Source organism: Littorina saxatilis, linkage group LG8, assembly GCF_037325665.1.
Source record: "Littorina saxatilis isolate snail1 linkage group LG8, US_GU_Lsax_2.0, whole genome shotgun sequence".
Classification (NCBI taxonomy): Eukaryota; Metazoa; Mollusca; class Gastropoda; order Littorinimorpha; family Littorinidae; genus Littorina; species Littorina saxatilis.
The window spans coordinates 7,389,710-7,409,618 of NC_090252.1; the positions used below are offsets into that span (position 1 = coordinate 7,389,710).

Sequence of the window (19,909 nt, forward strand, 5' to 3'; positions counted from 1 at the left end):
TTAAAAATAATTTTTTTTACTTCTGTTATTTGCCATTGATCATTTGAAACTTACTGATTAATATTTTAAGATCAGGTAATATCTCAGTGGGTTGAAAGCTGCAATTTGTTCAAAATGTTGATCACTTGATGGCAGCAACAACTCGATGAGCGGACTGTAGTCATTATAGGGTGAGGTGAGAAATCGAGAAAAATATTCTCCTTGCCGCTGTTTGTCGATATTTGAAAATAAATTGTTGCATATCGACATTCTGTGATGAGTACCTTTTTACCTATCAAATTGGTCTTATTGCAAATATTTTGACTTCAAATTTTCAAATTTTCAAAAAAGTTAGTCAGAGAGAAATGTGTCAGTGAAATAAATCTGGGGAAAAATCATAGCGAAGTGCGATTACTTTGACTAAAATTCAATTCTTTTACAAACTGTTTTGCTTTTAGGGAAAATATATTTCCGAGTTGGCCGCTCGAACACACACGCACGCATGCATACATAAACACACACACATACGCACACACACACATACGCACGCACACACACACACACACACACACACACACAAACACACACACATACACGACCCCCCCCCCCACACACACCAACACACACACACACACACGAACCCCTCCACACATGCCAACACACACCATCACACACATACACACACGCACACACACACGCACACACACACACACACACACACACAAACACACACATACACACACACACACACACACACACACCTACACACACACACCTACACACACACACACACACACACACACACTAACCAACAAATAGAAAAACATCTAACAAAAATATTTTACAAACAAAAATTTAATATCATCAGATCAAACCCATTTGGCTCTGGACTGACAAGTCAAGGGAGGCAATTAGGCATTGGCTGAAATTGTCTCCCTTCCACTGTACCAGTTCAGTTGAATTTTATAATGGATGAATAGTATTATTTGAGTTCAGTCTTCTAAAATAACCCAATAGAAAGGGGAGGGGGTAAAGAATCAATCGACACCTAAAATTGAAATGAAGAAAAAGAGAATAAAAGTATCAATGACTAAAATAAGGGAATCAACAAGCACCCCAGCAGCACTGTGCTACTACCACTGCCTCATCTCACGGTCTCACTCAGGCATAGTCTGGGATCATTATTCACAGTTCTCAAACATGCTTATGTATGCTGTGTTGACAATTATGCCTCACTGTGTTTCAGTTCCCATGGAGATGGCGGTGTTTGTACGAGAACATCTCAACTACTGGTACAGTCTCAAGGCTTACTACATGGCCAAGACCATGGCAGACATGCCATTCCAGGTACACTTCAGTCTTCGTAAACCCTCTTTAAAATCCTACAACCCCACCCACCCCAACTTGTTTGGATGAAAGATGAAATTTAGTGTGTACATATAATATAAGTTCATTCCGTGCTTGTAAAATGTCCCATGTCTTACTTAGTATGTACTTTAAAAAAATCAGCCCAGAGGAAGTTGAGCTTGCATGCTTTACAACAAGAACTATATTAAATTCATTTCATGGTTGTAAAATGTCCCATGTCTTAGTACATAATTTGAAACCTCAGCCCTGAATTTGTTACAGAAAGGCTAACTTTTTTCCCAAAGGTGCTTCCTGCTTAGAGGTGTTCTATATAATGGAAGAAGGACATGTCTGAACTAATAAGGGAACCGAAGCCTTATTGATATCATATTGTTCCTTTAGATTCTGTTCTGTTATTGTGTCACTACTGTCTGATAATTACGCCATGTATCTATAAGGAAAATAATTCGTCTCTTGCTTCCTCTTCCATTTTGGCATGGCAACCAATACATCACGCATGTTAACTGAAAGTCTGTTGTTATATTTTGTGTGACTGTGCACTTTAAGAACGTAACAGTTTCCTAGGGACCAGAGCGATAGATATGTCAGGCTGGGAGTGCTACTCAGCATGGTAGATTCAATGATCTTGGAAGATAAGGTTTTTATTTCTCTTTGCCCTGAGTAATACTGTATTAATGCTATCTTAATTCTTTTGTTTTGTCTCGTAACAGATTATATTCCCGCTGGTGTACGGCAGTATAGTGTACTGGATGACGTCACAGCCGACAGACTTTTTACGATTCGTCATGTTCCTCACCCTAGCCACGCAGACATCGCTGGTTGCACAGAGTCTGGGACTGTTGATTGGTGCCGCCACCTCGCTTCAGGTTAGACAGTTGTACTTCTTAACAGAGATATATATTATTATATGAAGTCTTATATCGCGCGCGTATCTCCAGACTCGGACTCAAGGTGCAGGGATCTATTTATGCCGTGTGAGATGGAATTTTTTACACAATACATCACGCATTCACATCGACCAGCAGATCGCAGCCATTTCGGCGCATATCCTACTTTTCACGGCCTATTATTCCAAGTCACACGGGTATTTTGGTGGACATTTTTTATCTATGCCTATACAATTTTGCCAGGAAAGACCCTTTTGTCAATCGTGGAATCTTTAACGTGCACACCCCAATGTAGTGTACACGAATATAGGATAAGACTGTCCTTCCACTGGCGCACCTACACAAATGAACAGCCTTGCTGCTTTCTGTGAATAGTGGTTTTACTTGCTGAATTTATTTTGTCGCATGTCAGTCTGCATAATTAATTCTGCACACACCCCCCCAAAAAATAATTAAACAAGAAGAGCAAACGCTCGATCGAGTCACTTTCGCAGTTCTGAATATTATATGAGGCATCAGATGGACAGGAAGAAATTGCTATTCACAACACAATACAGATGTAAATAATTTGATGTAAAGAATAATCCTATAAAGTTTGAATCAAATCCGATGAATAGTTTCAGAGATATGATATTTCAATTTTTTTCCTTCAAGACATACCTGTGACCTTGAAAAAGGTCAAAGGTCACCAAAGCCGACGTCAAAGTGTAGAGGTCACTGGGAGTCACGATCACATAAAATTTGAGCCCGGTCACTTTTATAGTTTCCGAGAAAAGCCCAACGTTAAGTTGTGTGTTGCCGAACAGAAAAGGCTAGTTATCTCCCTTGTTTTTCTGATAACGTTCGTAAAAGGCTACAGATGTAAATACTTTGATGTAAAGAATAATCCTACAAAGTTTCAATCACATCCGATGAACTTTGTCAAAGATATAAAATGTCTAATTTTTCCTTTGACGCTGACCTGTGACCTTGAAAAAGGTCAAAGGTCAACGAAACCATCGTTAAAGTGTAGAGGTCATTGGAGGTCACGACTAAACAAAATATGAGCCGGATCGCTTTGATAGTTTCCGAGAAAAGTCCAACGTTAAGGTGGTGTCTACGGACGGCCGGCCGGCCGGCCGGCCGGACAGACTAACACTGACCGATTACATAGAGTCACTTTTTCTCAAGTGACTCAAAAAATTGCAAGCTGTACAGGAAGCAGGCAGGCTGATGGCTGTTTGAGTGTTGGTGTGTGTCCAAGTGGAAGAAGGTTCTAATTGTGTGACTGACAATCATTCAGTGACCCCTCGCGGGTTAGGGGGAGTCCCATATTGGTTGACTAACATAAGAGGCGACTAACGGATTCTGTTTCTCCTTTTACCCTTGTTACGTGTTTCTTGTATAGAATATAGTCAATTTTTGTAAAGATTTTAGTCAAGCAGTATGTAAGAAATGTTAAGTCCTTTGTACTGGAAACTTGCATTCTCCCAGTAAGGTCATATATTGTACTACGTTGCAAGCCCCTGGAGCAAATTTTTGATTAGTGCTTTTGTAAACAAGAAACAATTGACAAGTGGCTCTATCCCATCTCCCCCCCTTCCCCCGTCGCGAAAAAACCTTCGTGGTTGAAAATGACGTTAAACATCAAATAAAGAAAAGAAAGGAATCATTCAGTGGTTAGGTCCATTAGACATCTAGTCAAACCTACTTACAGCATTCTGTGACTGACAATCATTCAGTGGTTAGGTCCATTAGACATCTAGTCAAACCTGCTTACAGCATTCTGTGACTGACAATCATTCAGTGGTTAGGTCCATTAGACATCTAGTCAAACCTGCTTACAGCATTCTGTGACTGACAATCATTCAGTGGTTAAGGCCATTAGACATCTAGTCAAACCTACTTACAGCATTCTGTGACTGACAATCATTCAGTGGTTAGGGCCATTAGACTTCTAGTGAAACCTGCTTACAGCATTCTGTGACTGACAATCATTCAGTGGTTAGGGCCATTAGACTTCTAGTCAAACCTGCTTACAGCATTCTGTGACCGACAATCATTCAGTGGTTAGGTCCATTAGACATCTAGTCAAACCTGCTTACAGCATTCTGTGACTGACAATCATTCAGTGGTTAGGTCCATTAGACATCTAGTCAAACCTGCTTACAGCATTCTGTGACTGACAAGCATTCAGTGGTTAGGTCCATTAGACATCTAGTCAAACCTGCTTACAGCATTCTGTGACTGACAATCATTCAGTGGTTAGGTCCATTAGACATCTAGTCAAACCTGCTTACAGCATTCTGTGACTGACAATCATTCAGTGGTTAGGGCCATTAGACTTCTAGTGAAACCTGCTTACAGCATATTATAAAGAAAAAGAAAAAGAATTTATTTTGTTTTGCATTTACCTGTATGTAAAAAAAATTACAAAAAAGAGGGAAAGGTTATTCTACATTACCTGTATGTAAAAAATAAAATGACATGAAAGGAAGTGTTATTCTACGTTGACATGTGTTCCTGACAGGTGGCGGTGTTCCTGGGACCAGTGACGGCCATCCCCATCCTGTTGTTCAGCGGTTTCTTCGTCACCTTCGGCACCATTCCCCCCTACCTGCAGTGGCTGTCCTACCTCTCCTACATCAGGTGAGACCTCCACAACATGCTGAACTTGAGTTCTCTGAAGCTTGTATGCCCTTGGCACGCTTTATGCAACATTTTCTTGCTAGTTTGAGCTGAAGGAGATTAAGGGACGTTCAGTGTACTATAATTAAAACACTAATGAGGTGATTTCACAAAAATGCGCTATTACTGTGATTAGGAATTACGTGAATGTGAACAGTAGTAAGTAAACACACTGCAGAGGTGAGATGCTCTATCGTTTTACTTTCACGGCAGGAAAAGAATTGCTTTTGTTGTTGCACAGTTCAGGTACCTCTTCTGTGTGACGCCATTATGAATGAAATTCTGAGCTGTGTCACTTTTATGGCAGTTTTAGGCATTTTTATTTGTGTAAAGTCGTTTCCCCCCAGCCCTAACTATCCTGGAACTCAAGCTTAGAGTGTAAACAAATCTTAACCTTTGTTTCACATGCATTGTTCCCCTGAATATCACTTTTTGTGTGTGTCTGTGTCTGTGTATGCTGGACAACATTTAGGCAACTTTTTATTTCAAAAACCCTGGGGTTACATGAATCTGGTAAACCCAACCCTACTTGACGTTGAACAGGTACTCCTTCGAGGGCGTCCTCCAGGCCATCTACGGCCGTGACCGCGGGGAGCTGGAGTGCAGTGAGAAGCAGTGCATCTTCACGCAGGCTTCCGACGTGCTGGAGGAGCTTGACGTGCAGCACGCCGAGTTCTACCTCGACTTCATCATCCTCTGCATCTTCTTCGTCATCCTCCGCATCGGCTGCTACCTCGTCCTGCGCTGGAGGGTCAAGTCCCAGCGCTAAAGGCTGATCGTCGTCGTTGCCCTGGCTTCTTCTTCTTCTACTTGTTCAGCGTTGGATGCTGGTTATTGCCGTGGCGACTGGACGCTTGAGGCCGTCGTGTTGGTGTGGAGATTGGGTTGTTCTTGCTGTGGTAGCCGAGGAAAGTTGAGTTGTTGCCGTGGTGATGTGAAAATATTGGGTCGTTGCCGTGATGAAGGGTAAATGAGGTCATCGCTGTGATGAAGAAACAATGGACTGCTACTTTCGGGAAGAGACTGGATTTGCGGAAGTTGAATTGCTTCTGTGGAAAAGACACTGTAACCATGGTGATATTGCAGTGGACTCAGCTCTGTACTTAGAGGATGGACATGGTAGCTCAGGAGATTGTGACAATCGTTGTTTCCATGATGATGCTCCGAAAGTGAAAAGAGACAATTTACAATTTTTTTTTTTTTTTCCAAAGTTTGTGGCAGTGAAACATTGTGCCATTGTTGTTTGCTTTTTGTGTGGTGAAGAAGGAAGGTGGAACTAAAAGGACTTTGACTTTGATGTTTGTCGAGGGGTAAAGTGTGGGTGGTAAACGTGTGGATAGCTCAGAGCTCAGGGAAGAGAGTGAGGCTTGGAATTACAACGATAATTGGTGTCAGTTGTCTTGTGTTTATTTATGTCTGTGTAAGACTGTAAAGGCCCCAGGTGTAAAATGCAGAGCTCAATTGAGATCGGTTTTACAGGAAACTTGTCACTCATTTGAGAAAACGGTCGGTTACATTATGTACATTTGAGAAAACAGTCGGTTACATTATGTACATTTGAGAAAACAGTCGGTTACATTATGTACATTTGCAGACTTGCTGCTTTTAGCAGTCCATAATCTCGATTTTGTTCACGATCTGCACCCCCCGATGTGAAAAAGTTTTTTGTAATGTGTGATTTGTTGACCTAGAATTATCCTGAGAAGATGAAATATGTGTCAACGAGTGACGCCCAAGAGCCGTTCAGAGCAAGGGCATTGCTGGAATATCTCTGGGCAAGACAAATGTGATATCAGCTTGCAGTGGACCAGGATTTTGACTGACAATGAATACTGTTGAGACCCCTTCCTGCCCATGTAACCTGTTATGTACGCTACAAGAGATGTGACTCACACAGAATGAGAGCACCCTTCCACTTTGACACAAACCAATAATCAACATGTCTATATGTCAAAGTGGAAGGATGCTCTTGTCTTGGCTGAACGCCTGGACACCCCCCGCGGGTTAGGGGGAGTCCCATATTGGTTGGGACGAGAAAGAATTTACCCGATGCTCCCCAGCATGTCGTAAGAGGCGACTAACGGATTCTGTTTCTCCTTTTACCCTTAAGTGTTTCTTGTATAGAATATAGTCAATGTTTGTAAAGATTTTAGTCAAGCAGTATGTAAGAAATGTTAAGTCCTTTGTACTGGAAACTTGCATTCTCCCAGTAAGGTAATATATTGTACTACGTTGCAAGCCCCTGGAGCAAATTTTTGATTAGTGCTTTTGTGAACAAGAAACAATTGACAAGTGGCTCTATCCCATCTCCCCCCTTTCCCCGTCGCGATATAACCTTGAACGGTTGAAAACGATGTTAAACACCAAAGAAAGAAAGAAAGAAAGAAAGTGATGAGATTAATGGAGCAAGAAGATTTCCACACTACACGGGAAGCAGCAGGCTGTTGACTCATGCTATATGTCTCAGTGGAAGGATGCTCTTGTCTTGGGTCAACGCCTGGACAGAGCTGTGGCGATGTACAAGACGGTGTATACACGGGGAACAAGGTACAATGGTGCCTGTGATGAAAGGACACCCTTGGGACCATGCCAGTGTCCCTTCATTGCAGGTGTCCTCTCACGACAGGTGTATTTTGGTACAGTTTACAAAGGGAAAGTGTCCTCTCACGGGAGGTGCTCTCTCTTCAAAAGGACGTGGTGTCGCAGGTACCAATCTCTCGAAGGAATAATTTTCAATTAATGATGTAAATGTTTAGAACTATTACATGACTGTCACAAAAGTGGTGAGATGAAAACAAAAATGTTGTCACATACATGTCGCATGTTGAAGGAAAGAAGAGTTTCCAATCTACCTGTTTGAAGGTTTGACACATTTTTAGATTTCTTGTGAGATTTGAAGATCTGTAAATATTTGTGCCCATCTTTTCTTCCCTTTTTCCAACCTTCTTTTCCTTGCTGTTAGGCCAAAAAAAAAAATAGGTCTGTTTACGGTAACCCGACCGACCCTAGTTTTTTCGCGCGACCCTAGACTTTTTTTTGGCATTTGGGAAAAAAAAAAAAAAATATTGGTTTTTTTGCAAAATAACGTAAAAATATGGTTTTTTTGGAAAAAAAAAAAAAAAAAAAAAAAAAACAATCCCGACCTACCGACCCTATTTTTTGGGCCTATGTTACCGTAAACAGACCTATTTTTTTTTTTTGGCCTTATGTTATTGTTGAGGGTGAATAATAATGAAAAAAAACGTATGGTACAAGGGATCTTGTGTGGCTATTTTTGTTTTGTTTAAGAGTGTTACTGGCTTGTTCTGTCCCTTTAAACTGAGGAAACTAGTTTAAAAAGTGGACATTAGAACTTCATCATGGCATTAATGTCAATAGTTTGTGTTGAAAAGAAAAAACTGTTACACTTTGAAGAACATTTTTCACCTCTGCTTCTGCAGCTATTAAAAATCTTGTGCACTTTATAAGAACATTTGTTTCACATTTAAATGTTGGCATGTTTTTATGAATATTTTAATGTTTGTTGTTAATGTTATTGAAAAACAAAACTTGACCTTGTGTATTTTCTGTATACGAGAGACTGAAGATAGGTAAAAGTTACGCACAACGCTGATTTTCCTCTTGAGAAAGTTGAGTTCTCTTTGTAAATGAACTTAGGGTCATATTTTATGCTACCCCCCGCGGGTTAGGGGGAAGAATTTACCCGATGCTCCCCAGCATGTCGTAAGAGGCGACTAACGGATTCTGTTTCTCCTTTTACCCTTGTTAAGTGTTTCTTGTATAGAATATGGTCAGTTTTTGTAAAGATTTTGGTCAAGCAGTATGTAAGAAATGTTGGGTCCTTTGTACTGGAAACTTGCATTCTCCCAGTAGGGTAATATATTGTACTACGTTCCAGGCCCCTGGAGCAAATGTTTGATTAGTGCTTTTGTGAACAAGAAACATTTGACAAGTGGCTCTATCCCATCTCCCTCCTTTCCCCGTCGCGATATAACCTTCGTGGTTGAAAACGACGTTAAACACCAAATAGATAAAGAAAGAAAGATATTTTATGCTTATTTTGGGAGATTGTTTAGCAAAACGAGTACTTTATATATTATTAATAATAATAATAATAATGCAAACTTTTATAGCGCTATTCTAGAAAAATGTCTACTCTTAGCGCTTTACAATACATACATCGACCAAGCGTCTTATTCTGTTTATTGTGTGAAACAGGCAGAATTCTGTCTTCTTTTTTGTTTTGCTAAGTGAGAAAAAGATTCCTGCTTATTTTACGAGGCCATCAAGAAGAGCTAGTTTGACATCTTATCAACAATGTATTGAAGCAAATACAAATAAAAAGAAGCGAAAAGGGGAAAAAAAAGGGAGAGGTCGAAGGAGGAAAGAAGGAAGTTTTGACACCTAGTAAGTGCACAGTGTATGTGTGTATGTGTGTGTGTGTGTGTGTGTGTGTGTGCGCGCGCGCGCATGTGTGTGTGTGTTGACGCTGATGGGGTCTATGTCGACCAAAAGAGTGGGATTCTCTGTAGGTCGAGTTCCTGTAGGTGGATTCCCTGTATACCTAAGACTTTAAAATTGGCAATCTAGTATACAGGGAATCCCACAGGGTGCAGTTTTTCAATAAAACTTGCAAACCATACTCGAATTTCTAAGAAATATCAAAAAAAGATCGAAAAACATCAAATTCTAACGATGTCGCTAAGCATCACGTGACTTTCATTGATATTAGCAAAACGCTACAGGAACTACACCCTGTGGTATTCCCTGTATACAAGATTGCCAATTTTAAAGTCTTAGGTATACAGAGAATCCACCTACAGGAACTCGACCTACAGTGAATCCCATTCTTTTGGTCGACATAGACCCCAACAGCAATAGTGAACTGTTCCCAACCAGCCCAGGCAATTGCAAGCTTGTGATAGAGACTACATTTTGCTATTGTTTGCCTAGTTAGGCCAAAACAAAAATAGGTCTGTTTACGGTAACATAGGCAAAAAAAATAGGGTCGGTAGGTCGGGATTTTTTTTTTTTTTTTCCCAAAAAACCATATTTTTATGTTATTTTAAGATTTTTTTTTTTTTTTTTTTTTCCAAATGCCCCAAAAAAGTCTAGGGTCGCGCAAAAAAAAATAGGGTCGGTCGGGTTACCGTAAACAGACTATTTTTTTTTTTTTTTGGCCTTAGCTTAAGTAATTGTCTTTAACATATGTGTACTTGTATGTGAAGATTCGTTTGAAACAAATGTGTAAATATTTATCTATATTGCTATTTCATATGTTACGTGGATTTCCATTGGTCAATTGGGCAAAACTGAGCTCATTGTAAAAGTGATATCGACGACATTTCCGTCGATATCAGTTTTGATATCGACGACCTCTTTATTGCTTCCCCACTTCAAAAACAAAAACACCTGAATTTAAAAACAAACAAATATATATGAAAATGTAATGATCCCAAAATTTAGTTGAGCAAGTGACTAAAGACTTTTTGAAAGAAAAGACATTTTTAAATACTGAAAAGTACAAGAAAAGAGTGAACAAAAAGAAATAATAATCAGAGGGAGGGATATGGAACAGCCAAAACTGAGACAAATACTTTTGTAATTTCTTTACAGTAAATACAAAATGTCCAGAGAATTAGCAATATATCTAACATTGACTGACTGTGTGATGATATCTTCTGCTATTGGTCTGTTTCGACAGTGATATCAAAATCTCGACCTCCTGTCTCGATTTTGATATCACTGTCTCAACAGACCATAGCAGAAGATATCATCACACAGTCCGTCAATATTGGGTACTGTTTAATATTAGATTGAAAGCCTCTCTTATACACCTGTTGTATTTTTTTTAACTCATCTCTTTTTTTGAGTTGGCTTGTATTTTTTTCTTCCCGTTTTTGTGATCATCATTATGAATAATAATGACTATTCTGATAGCTTCTTTAGCTTCCTTATTTCCTTTGTCTGTCGCTACTGATTAAGGTTGAAGTGTGTCGGATATCTGCTGGGATAGTGTGCATTGATAACTGATCTATGGTTATACTGATAGGCTGTGCCATTTTTGCATCTTATTTTTTGAACATTTGTTGATATACATGCATTTATGTTGTGTGATGACCATGTAATTCTGTACATACCTTCTTCCTACTTTCAAAAGACAGATTAAAAATAGAAAATTTGGTTTGGGATGTGGACTTTTGTGTGTATGTTGGGCTATGTATCAGTGTGTGTGTGTTTGTGTGTGTGTGTACGTGTGAGCAAAACAGTAAATTTTGTTCAGCTATCCCGCCTCGCGATGATGTTGTTGCATCATGAAAGGTGTAGGTGTTATTCCGTTCAAGAGTAGAAGAAGACATGTTTTGATGCCGTTTTCAGCGGGTCATGTAAAGATGAACACCATATTTCAGAAACTGCACTACGCATTGCCTTCAACGTTGTAGGGTAGTGTGGTTTAGTGGCGTTTGATAAATGAATGAATCAAAACACTGCCAGTCTGCACAGAGAGCCTGTTGATTTTTGGTATGTGTCCAAATGAATGTACCAGGCTATGTAACAACAAAAATAGATCTGAGATGGTGAACTGATTTATTAGCATAGGAAGGACTGTGCCTTTAAAAGCCATTCCAAGTTACGCCCGGGTAGTGTTCACAGACAGCGATTCTAGCTGCACCACACGTTCTTCCTTTTCTACTTCCTATTCTCTGTTAGCAGTCAATCACTTTTTAGCATTAACTACATTCTAGATTTAATTTTCATAAAAATCCAACGGGTTTCCTGTGCTAGACGTTTGCGCCCCTGACAGCTCTGGAACATTGTGAGGATAAAGATTCCGGTCTGGTGCCATTGTTAACATTCATTTTATCTCAACAAAGCTGAAAGGTATAGATCTACCACGAGAGAGCCGATTAGTCCTTCGCTGGGATGGGGGTAAGCAGTATTGCACTTCTACTTAATCAGTTAGACTATCAATTGAGCATTGTTTGAAAAATTTCACTGCAGGTGCGTCTCCACCAGGGTGTAGTGAATCGTGAATGTCCCACACACTTGTCAGGTCCAATTCGCCAGGTAACGTTTCATAAAAGTTTGGTTTGGGGTGACAAGCTTTTCAGAAACAATTTCATTCGCCACACAGTTACTCAGTTTTACTATGAAAGTCTTGCATGTGAAAACATAAGGGACAAAAAAACACAAAAAGTCTTCAGGCATTTTTAAACTTTTCAGGCAACGTGAGAAACATAGCTGACCACAGTTCGAACCCCGGCTGGGTCATACCTAAGACTTTAAAATTGGCAATCTAGTGGCTGCTCCGCCTGGCGTCTGGCATTATGGGGTTAGTGCTAGGACTGGTTGGTCCGGTGTCAGAATAATGTGACTGTGTGAGACATGAAGCCTGTGCTGCGACTTCTGTCTTGTGTGTGGCGCACGTTATATGTCAAAGCAGCACCGCCCTGATATGGCCCTTCGTGGTCGGCTGGGCGTTAAGCAAACAAACAAAACAAAAATAGCTGACCACATTAAAAAAAATCTGCAATATAAGACTGCAAAGAGTGAAAATTTGTTACGTAGTGCTTGCCCCTGTCGGTCGATCTTTCCCTACAGGCGGAAGGTATCGTTCACCGGACCACTAGATCTACTTTCATATAAAGACTAGTCTATGAAAGTAGTGGTCCAGTGAACGATACCTTCCGCCTGTGCCGTGACCAGCTTTTATTTTGTGTGTTGGGCAGGATGAACTGCAGCAGTAAACAGCCCTCCTAGAAAGAGGGTCACCAGGGGGGGGGGGGGGGGGGGGGTGGTGTCCGTGCACGCCGGACCTCTGTGCACGCTGCACGCTACGAGAATTTCCCCATTCCCATGCACGTTACGTCCGAAAAGCCCATTCCCGGTGGTAAAGCATCGCCCCCCTCTAGAAATAGCCCTCCAGTTGTGGCTCGAGTTTCATGATTTTCTTTCATCCCCTTTCTGTCTTACTTAGCAACTTACTGTGGGACAACTAACGCCCGCCCGGTAATGTTGAACTCTAATCGATACCGCATAATTTGGTCGTTGGCGAATGTGAAAATTTCTCCTGCCCGTGTCTGTACGCAGCTACACTATCTCTGGTGTACGCGAGCAAGGCACTTTGTATGTCGGCCACAGGCAACTTTGGGACAGAAAAGTACTTCTACATAGGAGAGCACTGGGCCTTAGAGTTGATTTTCGGTCTAAGAGAAACAACTCGCGTAATTCCGAAATCTAGTAACACTGTAAGAGTTGTTTCCCATTCAAAATGTTTGGCCTTTTCCGGAATGATTGATGACGTATTGTTCGGCTATTTTCGGACAGAAAAGAGTTATCACCCTTTGCTAATTCATTCTCGTTTTTCCCGAAGATGACGTATGAGGAATGCCCTGATTCGGGTGTTTTCGTACAAGGTGAGAGTGACTTCCCTTAGCTGATTAATTCTCGGTTTTTACGAACATGAAGTAAGAGCGACATTTTCGTAGAAGCCAGAGTTATTTCCCTTGACTAATTATTTGTCGATTTTCCGAATTGTGGCGGGAAGTCAGCGTGATCAATTTTTAAAAATAATTTTTTTTACTTCTGTTATTTGCCATTGATCATTTGAAACTTACTGATTAATATTTTAAGATCAGGTAATATCTCAGTGGGTTGAAAGCTGCAATTTGTTCAAAATGTTGATCACTTGATGGCAGCAACAACTCGATGAGCGGACTGTAGTCATTATAGGGTGAGGTGAGAAATCGAGAAAAATATTCTCCTTGCCGCTGTTTGTCGATATTTGAAAATAAATTGTTGCATATCGACATTCTGTGATGAGTACCTTTTTACCTATCAAATTGGTCTTATTGCAAATATTTTGACTTCAAATTTTCAAATTTTCAAAAAAGTTAGTCAGAGAGAAATGTGGCAGTGAAATAAATCTGGGGCAAAATCATAGCGAAGAGCGATTACTTTGACTAAAATTCAATTCTACAAACTGTTTTGCTTTTAGGGAAAGTATATTTCCGAGTTGGCCGCTCGAACACACACGCACGCATGCATACATAAACACACACACATACGCACACACACACATACGCACGCACACACACACACACACACACACACACACAAACACACACACATACACGACCCCCCCCCCCCCCACACACACCAACACACACACACACACGAACCCCTCCACACATGCCAACACACACCATCACACACATACACACACGCACACACACACTCACACACACACACACACACACACACAAACACACACATACACACACACACACACACAAACACACACACACACACACACACACACACACACACACACACACACACTAACCAACAAATAGAAAAACATCTAACAAAAATATTTTACAAACAAATATCAACAGATCAAACCCATTTGGCTCTGGACTGACAAGTCAAGGGAGGCAATTAGGCATTGGCTGAAATTGTCTCCCTTCCACTGTACCAGTTCAGTTGAATTTTATAATGGATGAATAGTATTATTTGAGTTCAGTCTTCTAAAATAACCCAATAGAAAGGGGAGGGGGTAAAGAATCAATCGACACCTAAAATTGAAATGAAGAAAAAGAGAATAAAAGTATCAATGACTAAAGTAAGGGAACCAACAACCACCCTAGCAGCACTGTGCTCCTACCACTGCCTCATCTCACGGTCTCACTCAGGCATAGTCTGGGATCATTATTCACAGTTCTCAAACATGCTTATGTATGCTGTGTTGACAATTATGCCTCACTGTGTTTCAGTTCCCATGGAGATGGCGGTGTTTGTACGAGAACATCTCAACTACTGGTACAGTCTCAAGGCTTACTACATGGCCAAGACCATGGCAGACATGCCATTCCAGGTACACTTCAGTCTTCGTAAACCCTCTTTCAAATCCTACAACCCCACCCACCCCAACTTGTTTGGATGAAAGATGAAGTTTAGTGTGTACATATAATATAAGTTCATTCCGTGCTTGTAAAATGTCCCATGTCTTACTTAGTATGTACTTTAAAAAATCAGCCCAGAGGAAGTTGAGCTTGCGTGCTTTACAACAAGAACTATATTAAATTCATTTCATGGTTGTAAAATGTCCCATGTCTTAGTACATAATTTGAAACCTCAGCCCCGAATTTGTTACAGAAAGGTTAACTTTTTCCCCAAAGGTGCTTCCTGCTTAGAGGTGTTCTATATAATGGAAGAAGGACATGTCTGAACTAATAAGGGAACCGAAGCCTTATTGATATCATATTGTTCCTTTAGATTCTGTTCTGTTATTGTGTCACTACTGTCTGATAATTACGCCATGTATCTATAAGGAAAATAATTCGTCTCTTGCTTCCTCTTCCATTTTGGCATGGCAACCAATACATCACGCATGTTAACTGAAAGTCTGTTGTTATATTTTGTGTGACTGTGCACTTTAAGAACGTAACAGTTTCCTAGGGACCAGAGCGATAGATATGTCAGGCTGGGAGTGCTACTCAGCAGGGTAGATTCAATGATCTTGGAAGATAAGGTTTTTATTTCTATTTGCCCTGAGTAATACTGTATTCATGCTATCTTAATTCTATTGTTTTGTCTCTTAACAGATTATATTCCCGCTGGTGTACGGCAGTATAGTGTACTGGATGACGTCACAGCCCACAGACTTTTTACGATTCGTCATGTTCCTCACCCTAGCCACGCAGACATCGCTGGTTGCACAGAGTCTGGGACTGTTGATTGGTGCCGCCACCTCGCTTCAGGTTAGACAGTTGTACTTCTTAACAGAGATATATATTATTATATGAAGTCTTATATCGCGCGCGTATCTCCAGACTCGGACTCAAGGTGCAGGGATCTATTTATGCCGTGTGAGATGGAATTTTTTACACAATACATCACGCATTCACATCGACCAGCAGATCGCAGCCATTTCGGCGCATATCCTACTTTTCACGGCCTATTATTCCAAGTCACACGGGTATTTTGGTGGACATTTTTTATCTATGCCTATACAATTTTGCCAGGAAAGACCCTTTTGTCAATCGTGGGATCTTTAACGTGCACACCCCAATGTAGTGTACACGAATATAGGATAAGACTGTCCTTCCACTGGCGCACCTTGCTGCTTTCTGTGAATAGTGGTTTTACTTGCTGAATTTATTTTGTCGCATGTCAGTCTGCATAATTAATTCTGCACACCCCCCCCAAAAAATAATTAAACAAGAAGAGCAAACGCTCGATCGAGTCACTTTCGCAGTTCTGAATATTATATGAGGCATCAGATGGACAGGAAGAAATTGCTATTCACAACACAATACAGATGTAAATAATTTGATGTAAAGAATAATCCTATAAAGTTTGAATCAAATCCGATGAATAGTTTCAGAGATATGATATTTCAATTTTTTTCCTTCAAGACATACCTGTGACCTTGAAAAAGGTCAAAGGTCACCAAAGCCGACGTCAAAGGGTAGAGGTCACTGGGAGTCACGTTCACATAAAATTTGAGCCCGGTCACTTTTATAGTTTCCGAGAAAAGCCCAACGTTAAGTTGTGTGTTGCCGAACAGAAAAGGCTAGTTATCTCCCTTGTTTTTCTGATAACGTTCGTAAAAGGCTACAGATGTAAATACTTTGATGTAAAGAATAATCCTACAAAGTTTCAATCACATCCGATGAACTTTGTCAAAGATATAAAATGTCTAATTTTTCCTTTGACGCTGACCTGTGACCTTGAAAAAGGTCAAAGGTCAACGAAACCATCGTTAAAGTGTAGAGGTCATTGGAGGTCACGACTAAACAAAATATGAGCCGGATCGCTTTGATAGTTTCCGAGAAAAGTCCAACGTTAAGGTGGTGTCTACGGACGGCCGGCCGGCCGGCCGGCCGGACAGACTAACACTGACCGATTACATAGAGTCACTTTTTCTCAAGTGACTCAAAAAATTGCAAGCTGTACAGGAAGCAGGCAGGCTGATGGCTGTTTGAGTGTTGGTGTGTGTCCAAGTGGAAGAAGGTTCTAATTGTGTGACTGACAATCATTCAGTGACCCCTCGCGGGTTAGGGGGAGTCCCATATTGGTTGACTAACATAAGAGGCGACTAACGGATTCTGTTTCTCCTTTTACCCTTGTTACGTGTTTCTTGTATAGAATATAGTCAATTTTTGTAAAGATTTTAGTCAAGCAGTATGTAAGAAATGTTAAGTCCTTTGTACTGGAAACTTGCATTCTCCCAGTAAGGTCATATATTGTACTACGTTGCAAGCCCCTGGAGCAAATTTTTGATTAGTGCTTTTGTAAACAAGAAACAATTGACAAATGGCTCTATCCCATCTCCCCCCCTTCCCCCGTCGCGAAAAAACCTTCGTGGTTGAAAATGACGTTAAACATCAAATAAAGAAAAGAAAGGAATCATTCAGTGGTTAGGTCCATTAGACATCTAGTCAAACCTACTTACAGCATTCTGTGACTGACAATCATTCAGTGGTTAGGTCCATTAGACATCTAGTCAAACCTGCTTACAGCATTCTGTGACTGACAATCATTCAGTGGTTAGGTCCATTAGACATCTAGTCAAACCTACTTACAGCATTCTGTGACTGACAATCATTCAGTGGTTAAGGCCATTAGACATCTAGTCAAACCTACTTACAGCATTCTGTGACTGACAATCATTCAGTGGTTAGGGCCATTAGACTTCTAGTGAAACCTGCTTACAGCATTCTGTGACTGACAATCATTCAGTGGTTAGGGCCATTAGACTTCTAGTGAAACCTGCTTACAGCATTCTGTGACCGACAATCATTCAGTGGTTAGGTCCATTAGACATCTAGTCAAACCTGCTTACAGCATTCTGTGACTGACAATCATTCAGTGGTTAGGTCCATTAGACATCTAGTCAAACCTGCTTACAGCATTCTGTGACTGACAATCATTCAGTGGTTAGGGCCATTAGACTTCTAGTGAAACCTGCTTACAGCATTCTGTGACTGACAATCATTCAGTGGTTAGGGCCATTAGACTTCTAGTGAAACCTGCTTACAGCATTCTGTGACTGACAATCATTCAGTGGTTAGGGCCATTAGACTTCTAGTGAAACCTGCTTACAGCATATTATAAAGAAAAAGAAAAAGAATTTATTTTGTTTTGCATTTACCTGTATGTAAAAAAAATTACAAAAAAGAGGGAAAGGTTATTCTACATTACCTGTATGTAAAAAATAAAATGACATGAAAGGAAGTGTTATTCTACGTTGACATGTGTTCCTGACAGGTGGCGGTGTTCCTGGGACCAGTGACGGCCATCCCCATCCTGTTGTTCAGCGGTTTCTTCGTCACCTTCGGCACCATTCCCCCCTACCTGCAGTGGCTGTCCTACCTCTCCTACATCAGGTGAGACCTCCACAACATGCTGAACTTGAGTTCTCTGAAGCTTGTATGCCCTTGGCACGCTTTATGCAACATTTTCTTGCTAGTTTGAGCTGAAGGAGATTAAGGGACGTTCACTGTACTATAATCAAAACACTAATGAGCTGATTTCACAAAAATGCGCTATTACTGTGATTAGGAATTACGTGAATGTGAACAGTAGTAAGTAAACACACTGCAGAGGTGAGATGCTCTATCGTTTTACTTTCACGGCAGGAAAAGAATTGCTTTTGTTGTTGCACAGTTCAGGTACCTCTTCTGTGTGACGCCATTATGAATGAAATTCTAAGCTGTGTCACTTTTATGGCAGTTTTAGGCATTTTTATTTGTGTAAAGTCGTTTCCCCCCAGCCCTAACTATCCTGTAACTCAAGCTTAGAGTGTAAACAAATCTTAACCTTTGTTTCACATGCATTGTTCCCCTGAATATCACTTTTTGTGTGTGTCTGTGTCTGTGTATGCTGGACAACATTTAGGCAACTTTTTATTTCAAAAACCCTGGGGTTACATGAATCTGGTAAACCCAACCCTACTTGACGTTGAACAGGTACTCCTTCGAGGGCGTCCTCCAGGCCATCTACGGCCGTGACCGCGGGGAGCTGGAGTGCAGTGAGAAGCAGTGCATCTTCACGCAGGCTTCCGACGTGCTGGAGGAGCTTGACGTGCAGCACGCCGAGTTCTACCTCGACTTCATCATCCTCTGCATCTTCTTCGTCATCCTCCGCATCGGCTGCTACCTCGTCCTGCGCTGGAGGGTCAAGTCCCAGCGCTAAAGGCTGATCGTCGTCGTTGCCCTGGCTTCTTCTACTTGTTCAGCGTTGAATGCTGGTTATTGCCGTGGCGACTGGACGCTTGAGGCCGTCGTGTTGGTGTGGAGATTGGGTTGTTCTTGCTGTGGTAGCCGAGGAAAGTTGAGTTGTTGCCGTGGTGATGTGAAAATATTGGGTCGTTGCCGTGATGAAGGGTAAATGAGGTCATCGCTGTGATGAAGAAACAATGGACTGCTACTTTCGGGAAGAGACTGGATTTGCGGAAGTTGAATTGCTTCTGTGGAAAAGACACTGTAACCATGGTGATATTGCAGTGGACTCAGCTCTGTACTTAGAGGATGGACATGGTAGCTCAGGAGATTGTGACAATCGTTGTTTCCATGATGATGCTCCGAAAGTGAAAAGAGACGATTTACAATTTTTATTTTTTTTTCCAAAGTTTGTGGCAGTGAAACATTGTGCCATTTTTTTTTGCTTTTTGTGTGGTGAAGAAGGAAGGTGGAACTAAAAGGACTTTGACTTTGATGTTTGTCGAGGGGTAAAGTGTGGGTGGTAAACGTGTGGATAGCTCAGAGCTCAGGGAAGAGAGTGAGGCTTGGAATTACAACGATAATTGGTGTCAGTTGTCTTGTGTTTATTTATGTCTGTGTAAGACTGTAAAGGCCCCAGGTGTAAAATGCAGAGCTCAATTGAGATCGGTTTTACAGGAAACTTGTCACTCATTTGAGAAAACGGTCGGTTACATTATGTACATTTGAGAAAACAGTCGGTTACATTATGTACATTTGAGAAAACAGTCGGTTACATTA

General features: G+C 40.9%; 3 protein-coding genes across 8 annotated transcripts in view; all 3 read left to right on the top strand.

The window, feature by feature from the left end:
- LOC138972668 (ATP-binding cassette sub-family G member 1-like) overlaps positions 1 to 19,909 on the top strand; it is a 91,139-nt gene that overhangs the window by 52,927 nt on the left and 18,303 nt on the right. The gene's annotated exons all lie outside the window — the stretch shown is intronic.
- LOC138972670 (ATP-binding cassette sub-family G member 4-like) lies at positions 1,207 to 9,219 on the top strand. Its single transcript, XM_070345327.1, has 4 exons — positions 1,207 to 1,326; positions 2,058 to 2,213; positions 4,744 to 4,862; positions 5,445 to 9,219. Exons 1-4 carry the CDS (start codon positions 1,207 to 1,209, stop codon positions 5,668 to 5,670), a joined length of 621 nt encoding a protein of 206 aa, XP_070201428.1. The 3' UTR covers positions 5,671 to 9,219.
- LOC138972671 (ATP-binding cassette sub-family G member 4-like) lies at positions 14,652 to 19,518 on the top strand. The gene is made up of 4 exons (XM_070345328.1): positions 14,652 to 14,778; positions 15,509 to 15,664; positions 18,177 to 18,295; positions 18,878 to 19,518. The coding sequence occupies exons 1-4, from the start codon at positions 14,659 to 14,661 to the stop codon at positions 19,101 to 19,103; spliced, it is 621 nt and encodes a 206-aa protein (XP_070201429.1). The 5' UTR covers positions 14,652 to 14,658; the 3' UTR covers positions 19,104 to 19,518.

Excerpts from the sequence above, each read along its gene's own strand:
- LOC138972670 (XM_070345327.1), top strand. The coding sequence starts at position 1,207 with ATGCCTCACTGTGTTTCAGTTCCCATGGAGATGGCGGTGTTTGTACGA. Across the intron at positions 1,327-2,057 it reads TGGCAGACATGCCATTCCAG|ATTATATTCCCGCTGGTGTA; the intron begins GTACACTTCAGT and ends GTCTCGTAACAG. Across the intron at positions 2,214-4,743 it reads GTGCCGCCACCTCGCTTCAG|GTGGCGGTGTTCCTGGGACC; the intron begins GTTAGACAGTTG and ends TGTTCCTGACAG.
- LOC138972671 (XM_070345328.1), top strand. The coding sequence starts at position 14,659 with ATGCCTCACTGTGTTTCAGTTCCCATGGAGATGGCGGTGTTTGTACGA. Across the intron at positions 14,779-15,508 it reads TGGCAGACATGCCATTCCAG|ATTATATTCCCGCTGGTGTA; the intron begins GTACACTTCAGT and ends GTCTCTTAACAG. Across the intron at positions 18,296-18,877 it reads TCCTACCTCTCCTACATCAG|GTACTCCTTCGAGGGCGTCC; the intron begins GTGAGACCTCCA and ends GACGTTGAACAG.